This window comes from Halichoerus grypus, chromosome 2, assembly GCF_964656455.1.
Source record: "Halichoerus grypus chromosome 2, mHalGry1.hap1.1, whole genome shotgun sequence".
Lineage (NCBI taxonomy): Eukaryota > Metazoa > Chordata > Mammalia > Carnivora > Phocidae > Halichoerus > Halichoerus grypus.
In genome coordinates, this window is record NC_135713.1 from 173391732 (window position 1) to 173404484 (window position 12753).

The 12753-nt window shown below is 45.1% G+C and overlaps 1 protein-coding gene and 1 non-coding gene across 14 annotated transcripts in view; both read left to right on the top strand.

The window, feature by feature from the left end:
* ACACA (acetyl-CoA carboxylase alpha) overlaps window positions 1-12753 on the top strand; it is a 276124-nt gene that overhangs the window by 248160 nt on the left and 15211 nt on the right. For all 13 annotated transcript variants that reach the window (XM_078063979.1, XM_078063957.1, XM_078063981.1 and 10 more), the window contains 2 exons: window positions 636-813; window positions 2696-2808. In XM_078063979.1, the coding sequence (XP_077920105.1) occupies window positions 636-813; window positions 2696-2808 (291 nt within the window). The remainder of the gene's footprint in view (window positions 1-635; window positions 814-2695; window positions 2809-12753) is intronic.
* On the top strand, window positions 9001-9192 carry LOC118543651 (U2 spliceosomal RNA). Its single transcript, XR_004921189.2, has one exon. It is a non-coding gene; the product is annotated as a U2 spliceosomal RNA (small nuclear RNA).

Consider the following 12753-nt stretch of genomic DNA (forward strand, 5'->3'; position numbering starts at 1 on the left):
GTTCTTTCCAAAGTGGTATGTGCTCATCCATTCCTTCAGCAGACACTTACCGTGCACTAACTGTGTTCGAGGCACTGGACAAGACACTGGGGATACAAAGAGGAAAGATGCAGTTTTTGAAGATAAAATTTTGAAGGCTCCATTTCCACTAGCTGCACATTTTAAGAGCTTATCATATTCTAAGTATCACGAGAAGACTTGAAAAGAGCTTGAATCGTTCCTTCTTCAGAAAACTTAATGTAGTGAGCACATATTGACATGAAAATACTCAGCATTTGTAGAGCAAGTGTGAATTAATGTGATGAGACCTGAAATCCAGCAATTCAGAAAGGCTATAAAAATGGATAGGCAATCCACAGGGCTTGCACATTGTGTCTTGTAAAAGACCGTACACTTCTCTTGTGCTTTTGAAGATCCCCTGGAGTCTTGAACAGAATACAGGTGGAAATACCCATCCTCTCAGTCTTCAGGGTGGCCGGACAGGACCCGGGGTGGCTGAACCCCCAGCCTGTCGCCTCTGGTAGGAGCAGCCTCCTCGTGGAGGCACAGTGTGTTATTTTTCTGTGTGTGCCATGATGTGAACAATATTTTGGAAGCACTGTTTCATGATTTCTGATTTGTCTCCTTCTCCACAGATATGTACGACCAAGTGCTGAAGTTCGGTGCTTACATCGTGGATAGCTTACGGGAGTGCTCCCAGCCGGTGCTGGTCTACATTCCTCCTCAGGCTGAGCTCCGGGGGGGCTCCTGGGTTGTGATCGATCCCACCATCAACCCCCGGCACATGGAGATGTACGCTGACCGAGAGAGCAGGTAGCATTCCTTCTTTATTTCCATTCACTGTCTCTAGGGGTGCGCTAGCTGTTGGTTTCCTCCTGGAGAACATTAGAACCAAGAGATCTTTATTTGAATCTGTATATTCCCAGAGGGCTCCCAGGTCAGAAAAAGAGATTTTCTAGATAGTGTCTGCTAGGATGAGAAGGAAAGCAGGTGGGAGTCAGGCTTTCCCAGTGTGGCCCCCCCAGCCCACATTCTTGTACCAAGAAGTCCGTCTCTATTCCAGGCACTGGGAGAAACTTGGAGGGATTCTCTCGATTGTTGTGCAGATAGGCCTGTTCGCTCTCCCTTTCTTAGACGTGTGACAGAGGGAGCTCAAGGCGAGTTGGAGTGGAAGGACTAAATTCTTAGTCTGTGGAGTTCTAGGGTCTTCACCCAGCTCTGCCACTGGCTGGCGAGGAACCTGGGAGCAGTCTTACTCTCCTTGAGCTGCTGCTGCTTGTTTGTGGGACGAGCTGCTGGTCACTGAGGTCACTGAGCAGCCCCCGCATTCTCTGATTCCAAGCCGGAGCTGCTCACTCTGGCATTCTGGGAGGCTTGGAGAACACCGTGCTCACGGCACCCAGAGAACCATAAGAGAATGTCCCAGGCTTTTGTCAGGAGGTGGTCCTTGAAAATACTTAAGTAAAACAGACCACATGCAGCTTCCTTTCATAATCTGTTTTCAACCCTTTCCAAAATAGGTAAATTTCACATTGTGTTTCTTGACATTGCCCATGCCAATTCCTGCCTCCGATCATTCTACTAGAGTACCTGTTTCTCTCTCTCTCTCTTTTTTTTAAAGATTCTATTTATTTATTTGATAGAGACACAGCGAGAGAGGGAACACAAGCAGGGGGAGTGGGAGAGGGAGAAGTAGCTTCTGCTGAGCAGGGGAGTCCAATGCGGGGCTCCATCCCAGGACCCTGAGATCATGACCTGAGCTGAAGGCAGACGCTTAATGACTGAGCCACACAGGCGCCCCACCTGTTTCTCTCTTTCCCCAAGATTTTAGCTTCTTCTTCAAACAGCTGCTTGGGAGAGGCCCCGTAGTTTATTGCAAAATCAGTAGGCTAGCAGTCTGTACTGAGGGACTTATTATTTTTAAATCCAAATCTAGCCCCTGATCTGATAGCAGATCACAGACAATTCCTCTGCAGACTGTGGAACAAGACCACCTGGTTTCAGATGCAGCTCTTTCACTTGTTAGGCTTGGACAAGTCTCTTAATGCCCTGGACCTTAGCTTCCTCATCGGCAAGATGGGGGATAATAGTTCCTTCCCTCATAGGGGATGCAGACTGGGTATAGGATTGCTATGAAGCTTTATATGTAAGCACTTAGAACAGTGCCATGTATATAGGAAGTATTAGCTACAATTTTTTTTTAATGTAAAACGTGGCTGTTGTTTTTTAAGTTGTCCAGGGTAAAGTTCCTGGTACTAGAACATCATTAGTGTGCACTAGAAACTAGAAATAACACTGAGACCTCCCCATAGCAGTAGGCAGAGTGTTTTCTCCCCTGCTTGGCCTGGCCTAGCGTGTGGGAGCCCCACCAGCGACTGACGGCTGTGTGTGGGACCGCTCGGCGTCGACCCCTCATTGCACCATTGTAGATGGTGGAATCTGTATTCCTCTTTTGAGATGGAAGTAGACTGGCGTGGTGGTAATGAGAATTATTTTAATTGCTTTTTGCCTGGCCTTCACACCCCACTTAGACACTTTCTGATGCCTGCTTCCCTCCCTGGGGTTACTTCTGTGAGCCATGGTGGCCAAAACCATAATGAAGCTATTTCCTGGTCTGCAAATTGTAACCGGCCTCATTCTGTTGTCTCCTTCCTTTAAAGTGCCTCTATTTCTGTTTTGTTTCTCTCTGATCCAGGGGATCAGTTCTGGAGCCAGAGGGGACAGTAGAAATCAAATTCCGCAGAAAGGATCTGGTGAAAACCATGCGTCGGGTGGACCCCGTCTACATTCGCTTGGCTGAGCGATTGGGTATGTCTGCTTGTCCTCCTGGCAAATCAATGAGCCATTCAGCTGATTTGTAATGAGTGCATTCATAGGCCAGGGGAGGAAGCACTGAAGCATTTGATCAAATTCATGATAATCTTTATTTACTATCCTCTATATGGTAAGAGCCCTGGTAGAATGAAATAGTATATGTAATAGGAGGGAAAGTGGGACCTTAAAAAAAGCAAAAGTCACCCAAGTTTTCTTCTGGTATTTTCTTATAATTCACAAAGCCCATCTTTCTGGCCTTGTGGGTGTCCTTGTAAAGAATGATTAGCTAGAAGTTGCTGTTGGGGGGCAGGCTGATCAGGCAGAGAACATGCGAGGCTTCAATGTCCTGTTTCTGTCTGTGTCTTTGGACAAGCCCGCCTCATTTCTGAGGAATGTGAGAGTCAGTGTCACGGGACAGAGAGGCTGGAGACCTACCCAAGGTGGTGTTCTGGGGCCATCCTGAGCTAGAGAAACAGAAGTAAAGACTGTGCACTGTGTGCTTCCACACAGAGGCCGTGGCAGCAGTTGTCCAGGCCCGGGAACATTTGAGCATGATGCTTCCAGCCACTACTCTGTTGCTCATTTGTTTTTGGAGCTTTTGGAAGGTGCTGCAGTTTGCACATAGGACTGAACCCTGGGAGCCCTGTGTTGAGTTCAGAGACCGAATGAGTTTCAGATCCGTTTAAAACACATCTTTCTGCCCAGATCTCCCATCGAGCCCCCTTGCTATGTTGGCGAAGATAATTGCTTGAGGTTCTTTTATTTGTTGGTTTGTTTTGGTTTTGTGTTCCTAAAGGAACACAGTGATTGTCTTTAAAAGGTAGTGAAACTTCATGAATGGAAGGCATAAAAAAGAGAGATGCTAGTTCATTTATGTTTCAAATAGTAACTTAATTAATAAAACACCATTTGTGGACTCTTTATATGCTCACCATCTAGAGACACAACCTTGCGAGTGCTTGTCTACACTCGAGAGACTGCACATCCTGGCAGTTTGGAGCCCTGAGCCAAACCCAGTGACTGGGGTTCTAATAAACCCTGTGTGCGTCCCATTGTTTGCCATCAGGTAACAACCGTCAATAACTCTAGCCCATCTCGGCCTGATCCTTTTATGGGAAGTGCACACATACAACAAGAATTGGCAAAGCTGTTTCTAAAATCTATTGCCACCCAGAATTGTTGAGGTGGTATTTTTCTCTTTCTTCTCCAAACAGGATAATTACTTCTGACCGACACTATACACTTTAATTAAAGTAACTGCAGCTCAAGAGCAAGTTACTCACAACTGTATAGAGAGAGAGCTCTAAAAGCTTCAGCCACTGATAAGCATCTCACTTAGATGGCTCATAATTGCTCCCAGCATCAGGCAGTCGTCGCTGCTGTTTTTACCACTAATTCTGTACAAAGGCAGCAGTACCACAATTGCAGGACACAGTGCATTGTGTAATTTTCTCTCCTTTTTTTTTTCTTTTTCTCTTCCTTTTTTTTTTTTTTTTTCTTTTTTGCTGGTTTTCTTTCTGGCCAATTTAAAATTTGTCAAAGTCGGTCTTCTTCTGGATCACTGCCCTTTGATATTTCGCGCACTCCATTTGCCACAAACAAGCCGCAGGGCCGCAGTTCATGCTGACTCTAGCAGAAGCAGAGAGAGCTCCATTTATCTTACACTGCCTGCTGAATTCCTACTCATTAACTGGGGGTTCACTGCCTCTTTTTAACCCCCCAATGGCTGTTATCATCCCTTCAGAGTAACTGGGTGGTAGAAAGAGGGATCCTCTCTGACATCTGTTTGCAGAACCACTGGATGGTGAGGGGTGTGGGGCTGAAGCTTCTTTCTCTTGAAGGAAAGTAATATCGTTCCCACCTTCACCCAGCACCTTTTAACTTTTGAAATACAGGAAGGGGAGAGGGAGGAGATTCCCAAGTGATGGCCGTTTAATCATTTGTTACAAATCATCTCATTATCAATTTCCTCTCCGCATTGAAGAAAACTATATTTATTTAACCTTGACCAAAATGGCACTAGAGAAAGAATCCTTAGTCTGCTAAATGGGAAGCAGGCTCTGGCCCAGGGCAGGTCGGGAACACGAGAGTGGATCTAGAATAGAAATAATCATGTACAAGTTTCGGTTAGGTTGCGTGCAGGTAAATTGTTTTAATTACTAGTTTGTAGACGTTAGCTTCTTCATCTAAAAGTGGGGATAACGCCCCCACTTAGCCACCATGAATATCAGGTGAATGTGCATTCGCTTTGAATCTATGAAGCATTTTTCAAGCATGGGGATTGACGTCATTTCCTTTCCACATTAATCAGAAGAAGCAGACAGCCACATTTGGTTATCTCTGTGGCATAGGTCTACTTTTGGAACAAATGGTATAGGAAAAGAAATACGAAAGAAATAGAAGAAGTGGTCTTGTCCCTCAGGCAATTGCGGTTTTTCAGGGAGATCATACATACCAAGTGTATTTGTGGGGTCACAGGCCAGTGGGGATGTAACAGGACATGCTATGAACTCAGCTCCTCTGGGGTTTGCTTTGGCTTTTGGCTCCTTTCTCGATCAGTGCCTAGAATCAAAGACTGCCAAGATGCTTTTTCACAAAGTGGGTGAAAATGACCTCATTTTCCAGATTGAGAGATTAAGGCAAAAAAAGACTTAAGTCATCCAAGACACAAAATAATGGACGCCAGAGCCCAGAACGGAATTACGGTTCCCTCTGTTGTACTTTTCTCAGGATTTCCCCAGATTTGACCTCAGCTGAATACTGAGCCTGATCACAATTAAACAGGAATTCTTTCCCTTTGTTATCTAAAGCCAATTTCACTGAAATAAATCTGATTTAGGAGAAAGCCTGTAGGAGTGGATGTTCCCTTATGTTCTCAATCTCTTCCCAGATTGCACCGGGGAGCACGCTGTCAAATCACTTAGACAAACCAGTGCACAACTGACTGACTGTTCAAAAACGTAATTAGGATTTATTCTCTAAGGATAATGAGTAGTAGTAATTTCTGAACAGCTAACTTCATCTTTTTCAGGTTTCTTATTTTTAAAAACTGACCTTTTGTCATTTTATATAGTTCGTTTGGTTAGAAGGTGAATTACTAGTTTGTAGTTCCGTGATTATCATCGAGCGTGAAAACAGCTATTGATTCCTGATAGAGGTAAAGAGAGAAAGAATGTGATCTGAGCCCAAATACCATGGTCCTGCACTGCCAGATTCTCAGAACAGGCTTGGTAGAGTCAGTGCAGGACAGATAACATCCTACCAGACTGACTGCCTTAAGGAAATTGAATTCCTTCTCTGGAAATAGAGCCCCAGCCCTCCACGGCCTCTTCATGTCTCCCTGACATCCTTCTGCCTCCTCAGAGAGCCAGGAGCAGGGAGTGGCTGTGGGGTAGGATGGCCTTCCTAGCCTTCCTAGCCTGGCCTCTTGACGCCAAGACCTGACCTTTTTCTCCTGGATCCTTACCCTTGTCTTGTGCTCAGAGGGAGATGACAAATCAGTTAAGAGAGAGTGAGAGCTGCCCAGTCCAAGTGTGAAGCAATCATAAATTCCCCTCCATCCCTCTCCCTCAACACAAATAGTCTTTAGGCAAAGGAGCCACTTCGTGAAATGTTATCCTGCTCCAGACACACCTTTTGAATGTGGCCCTGTTCCCAGCCAGCCAGGCAGCCTGCCACGCGGCAACTCGGCTGTGCCCACGTGGAGCACGCCCTGAGAGGGACGGTATGACACAGGCAGGGGCAGCTCTAGCTGAACACTGCGGCTGGCCCGCGCCTGGCCCTTCCACCCAGCACCCTCTCTGCCCAAGGCATCCTGGGTGTAGAGGGAGTATTGTGGCTTCAGGTGAGGATAAATGTGTCTGTAGACATCTGCGGGAATGCCTTCCTCCCAAGCCTTCTCTTTAGCAGCCAGATGACAGGAAAAGGACACTTCCTTGGGTTAAGGGGATTCAGGGGTTAAGCTGGTTTTCTGGCAGAAGTGATCAAAGTATCTGAGCTGTGTGTGCTTTTTCCATCACTTGTGTCCATCTTCAAGATGTTGTAAGCTGAAAAGAGCTAGAGTTGCTTGTTTCAGTCAGAAAGCAGCATCCTTGGCCAGAAAGTTGGAAGGGAAAGAAGTTCTGGTTCTAATGCATGAGAAGTGGGCTCTTGCCCTGTCACCTCTTGTACACACGCAGTGTCCTCACTTAGCACCATGGCCGTCCAAGCACTGGGCTTTGGGGTAGGCAGGTGCCTTTTCCCTGAATTAGCAGTAGCTTACCACCCATCTCATCACACTGATTCAGCAGTTCTTTGGTTTGATGCAATATGGTGCAATAGTGACAGCATTTTCTGGGAAGGACAAGGGGCTGTTTTGGTCTGTTCCATTCATCTGGTTGTATTTATAAAAGCACCTGGGCTTGCCTCATTCCAGGAAGCAGTGATTCACAGTTCTGTCAGATGGAGAGACCTGGCTGGCATTTTGTTGGACTGAACCTAAGCTTCTGCCTGCCTGTGGGCTGTCATCAGAATATGTCTGAGAGACCCTGTGCCCCGCCTGGCCCCAGCTGACCCAGAGCCCCATCCCTTGACCCTCCAGACTGGGGGGCGAAGGGGCGGCGGGGGGAGCAACTAAGGAAAGGAAAATAGTAAAGACTTTGAGACTTAACTGCCTCAAGAATTCAGAGAATTCTGTGCAGCTTCCTGACTGTGTGGACTGTTTGTGTGGGGGCACAGGGCTGCAGGGGGAGTAACAGATTCTTTGATTCCTATTTGGAAATCTCTGGGTGTACTGTATTGATTTTTAAAAATATGAACAGCGGAGCACTAACACAATTGCAAGGAACCTAGGGTTAAACATCCCTGAGAGGATTGCTATTAAAATCAATATGCAAATGCAGTTGTATATTTAGATAGTTGTGGCCCCCTTTGAAGAAAAGCAGATATATGAAAATGGGATTTTAAAAAAACTAGATACATTGGGAGAAATTATTCCCATTACAAAAGGATTATTTGCTTTACCAAAGGATTCACTGCAGGGTTCCTTCTAAATAGCTCCCTTAAGGCATTTAAAACAGGATCTGATTTACGCAGTTTTTCCAGAATGCTTTTATGTAAAGAAAGGCACACCTGTGATGGATACAGAAATCGTTTTGCAAGGGTTTTTTTTTTTTTCCCACCCTATCTTACTATCTTTACAGAGAAATTTCTTTCAACATCGAAAATGTGATTACACAGATCTTTTAAACAGCTACTTATGTTTGTACTTCTGAATCTTAATAAGATTCCAGTCTTTTTTATGCTGATTTTTCAGTCTCAAGGTTGAGGTACGGGTGTGTGTTCTTGTATCTGAGATATTCTGGAGCTGAGTGAGGAGGGTGGTCTGGTCCTTTTCTTTAGCTTCATAAGTATTTAACCAATCAAAGCAAATTGCTTTCTTAAGAGAAGGAAGAAGGGCCCATAAAAGTTGAAATTGGGTTTAAATTTACATAGGCTTCTTAGTGTAACTAAAAAATAAAAAACAGGGCGCCTGGGTGGCTCAGTCGTTAAGCGTCTGCCTTCGGCTCAGGTCATGATCCCAGGGTCCTGGGATCGAGTCCCACATCGGGCTCCCTGTTCGGCGGGAAGCCTGCTTCTTCCTCTCCCACTCCCCCTGCTTGTGTTCCTGCTCTCGCTATCTCTCTCTCTGTCAAATAAATAAATAAAATGTTTAAAAAATAAATAAATAAATAAATAAAAAATAAAAAACACTTTAATATCACATTCTTTTATAAAACAGTTTCCCTCTTTGCCAGCTTAGGATTGTTGTTCCATAAACGAGAAACTGAGCACAGAAAAGAGATTTCTGCAAGGTCACCTAGTGCCTTTGGCTGAGTGGAGAATTTTCAGCCTACCAGTCTGATTTTTATTCTAAGCTTTGAAGGTCTCACCCCTCCCCCGAAATCCTCCACCATAGGATGTGATCTGCCCGTCCATAGGGTGAGGGTCCCCTCCTCCTGCTCTCCTTCAGTGTCATGGCTGGGTAAAAAACACCTCCTGCTACAGAAATCAGCTCTCTCCTCGGAAGCTTCTCTCCAGCTTTGACCCCATGGAGGAGAAATGTGGCTTTTCATTATGTCCTGGCCCCAGGAACACCTGACAGGCTGCTGCCCTGTGGACACTGGTGGGTCAATTTAACTTGTTTCATTTAAAGGGCATTGGCTCTATATCACTTCTCGGCCTTTTGGCTAAGATCAAGTATAGTATCTGTTCTTATCAGTTTAATATCTGATACGTCCTCTATCCGAGGACAATATATTAAATGGATTTTTGGAATTAGGAGATGGAATAGGAGCTTGCTCCCATCCACTGCACTCGTCGACTTGCTATTGCCGTACTTCCAGGAACCGTGCACCCACTCTGGGGGAAATTTTAAAAATAAAAACTGAATTTAAAAAGAGCATGGGCTCTGAAGCCAGAGTATCTAAGCCCAGATCCCAGCTCCGTGGTTTCCTAACTTCGCAGCCTTGGGCACGTTACTTCCCTTTTTTGTGAGTTGGTTTCCTCATCTGTAAGGTAGCCATCTTTGAGGGTGTTTGCCAGGATTAAAGGAGAGGAAAGGTACTTCAACATTTCTAGCACATAGCAGCACCACGGTAATGTTAGCTCTCCTTATTTGATCAGACTAGTACTGCCCCTTCTGGATTCAGCTCTTTATGTTAAAATATTTTTAACTCTAAGGTTGGATTTTTAGGAGTTCATGGGGACTTTTTATTTGGGGAAGGAAGAGATGGGAGTAATCTACCTTTCTTCTCCCATTTCAGCCTGTTCCTAAAGTAGGATTCTAGAAAAAGAATGACTTTCCTCCCTGTAGCATATTCTTAAACACCCTCACACACGCACACAACGACTTGCTTTCCTAAAAACCCTGAGGCCCTGCAATCTGGCTAGAAAAGAAAGAAAGCCATTCCAAGATATTTAATTGTACAGGGAGCTTACAGGATTGATCGAGAGCTTAGCTTTTTACAATAGTCCAGTGAATAAGAAATGCTCCTGACAAACGATCAATGATAGGATAATCACTCTTTATCCCCCTCCTCATTCTTACCTTCTTTCTTTCAGGAGAACAGGGTTCAGAAGTCAAAAATCTTTATAGACACCGCTTTTAAATTAAGCAGAAAATAGACATTGACATATTTGTTAATCTCCCCTAAATCATTACCAGGGCTGGCTGCTTTGCTGTACAAGGAGAGAGGGGCCCTCGGTGTGCTACACAAGGGTCTAACTAGCTTAAGAGCAGCCTTTTATTTTTAGAAAATAAAATTTAGCAAACCTTTTCTCGCCCCCACTTAAAGCACACAAATCCTTGACTTTCTCTTTTGCATTTTAAAATACACACATCCTCTACTTCTGTCTGTTCCTTGCTTTGATGCTTTTCTGAGATAGGTCTTGAACTGTGATCAGAGGCATTAAGGAAGGAATCAAACAAGGCAACGTTTGGGGGAATTTCTGTGATCTTCCTAGTCTCAGGAGGGCCAGAGCATTGCAGGTGTTTATTCTGTTACTCTTTTAAAGCTCTGGAATAGCTTGACTGGGTAGACAAGACCTTTGTTAGTCCAGGAGGCAGCCTTCTCTGTCCCTCCAACTTGGTAAAGCCAACACCTTGTTTCCAGGATGCTGTACTCCTGAGCCCAGAAGTCCTCCCTCTCTGCACCCAGTGCTGAGCTGTGCTCTTAACTCCTTTCCTAACACAATGAACCAAACTCTCCAATTGATCTGCCCTTCTGTGGCCACTGCCGGGATTCCTGCTTGGCCGCTGTTGGTGCCATTTCATGTGGAAGAACACAAGCTTTGGAGATAGCCAGACCCAAGTGTAAATCCTGACTGCTACTTAAGAGTTGGATGCCATTGGGCAAGTAGCTTTACATTTCAGAGCCGTGGTTTTTCTCATTTGTAAAATAGATGCACTGTCTGTAAGGTTCGGTTGTTATAAGGATTAGAGACAATGTACGTGAAGCAACTTGGAAAGCGCTCAGTGACATTGAGGTCTACAGCTTGGCAGCGGTGTTAACAGCTGACCCGACCTAGGTCTGAATTGTGCATGGTGACTTACGAGCTATGTGATCCTGAAAGCAGTGTGGTGCCTGGCACATAGTAAGTGCTCAGTAAATGGTACGTGTTCTATATGGTACAGGTGTACACATATATGTACACATACAGATATACACATATGCAAGCACAGTGTTGGTTATTTACCCAGAGGGAGGATGTTCTAAAGGTCTGGAACATCCTATTCATCCATATCCTTGCTCCTGCCATCCCTTGTCCCTGGCAGGGCTGTGATTTTACCTGCTGTTGTATTAGTTCTTGATCTCACACTAACATGAGGAGCTACCCTTAAATCTTAGGCCTGCCCAGCAGGTTTCAGGGACTCTGGGGTTGGAGCATGAGTGGGGGGGGAGTGGATGCTCAGGGTGCTCAGGGCTGTGACTGCTTGCCAACCAGTACAGAAGTGTTGTAAGACTAAAGTCCCACGGTACAACCAGTCTCCGGCCTGAACATCACTGTGCCTGAGTGTGGCTCTGGACTAGCCTATTTCTACAACACAAGAGCAAACAACGTGCTCTCCCAAGCTCAGACTTACCGTTTGATTAAGGAGTAAAACATACAGTCAGGTGACTCACAGAGGATACTAAGCACTCTGCCCTTAGTGGGAAGTGTGCATAATTTCTAAGTCATGGGCAGCCTTAGACTGAAGAGTGGAAAACAAGGAGGGTAGGGGGGCAAGTGATGTAGAGAGAAAGGCCCAGTGCCTTCCAGGTCCCGTGTCACAGAAGCCATCTACATGAACTTTTAAACACTCCCCAACAGCATCAAGAGGACGAGTTCTTGGATCACTGTAATGAGCGAGTCTAAAGCCACTGCTTTCTTGTATGATGGGGAGATGGCTCCTGACTCACAGAGTGAAGGAAACATTTCTGTTTCACCCTGGCAATCAAGGAACCAGGTCTGGGCTGGTATTAAAACTTCACTTTGGGTGTTCTGAAACAGTGCAAACAAATGACACTGTGTTCATATCAACATGAAGGTGGGTGAGTGGAATGTAAAGAAAGTTGAAGGAGGAATATTTAGTGAGTAATGCTATGGGCCACACTCTGTCTTAGGGACGTGGGATATAAAGAAACAATACAACAAACATGGCTGATTCAGGAGATAATCTCATAAACAGATGTAATGTGGTAAATATGATGATCAGTGTTTACAAAAATATTAGGACAGGGGCGCCTGGGTGGCTCAGTTGTTAAGCATTTGCCTTAGGCTCAGGTCATGATCTCAGGGTCCTGGGATTGAGCCCCACTCAGCAGGCAGTCTTTTTGTCCCTCCGCCTCTGCCCCTACCCATGCTGTCTCTTCTCTCAGATAAAAAAATAAAATCTTTTAAAATATTAGGACAAAATTTAAAAAAAAAATCTTAGGCATGCCTAGGAAACCGTGTCTGACCTACAGAGCAGGAATTATTGGAGATGTTGTCTTGGTCTCAGTTATGGAATGGGGCTAAGACGGAACTTCAGCTGTATCAGCCAGGAGCCTGCCATCATCATTTAGCCTTTCCTGAAATGAACGAGATTCTGCTACTGAAGCACTTCCTTGTCTTCTGGCCCAAGTAAGCAAGAAGAGACAAGATAACATAGTGTCCCAAATCTCTGGGGGCCACGCTGCTGTATCTGAGACCTGGCTCTGCCCCTTGCTAGTTTTGTAACCTTGGTGAGTGACATAAATTCTCAGTGCCTCAGTCTGCTCACCTGTAAGATGAGGATAGTAAGAATACCAGCTTTAAGGTGGTTGTAAGGATTAAGCGAGTTAGTAGATACAAAGCACTTAGAATAGTGCCCCGTACCCCACAAATACTAACTTTGACTTCTGATTTTAGGCATCAGGGAGCCAGGAAAAACATTTTTTTAGCTTGGCTTATTTTTTAATT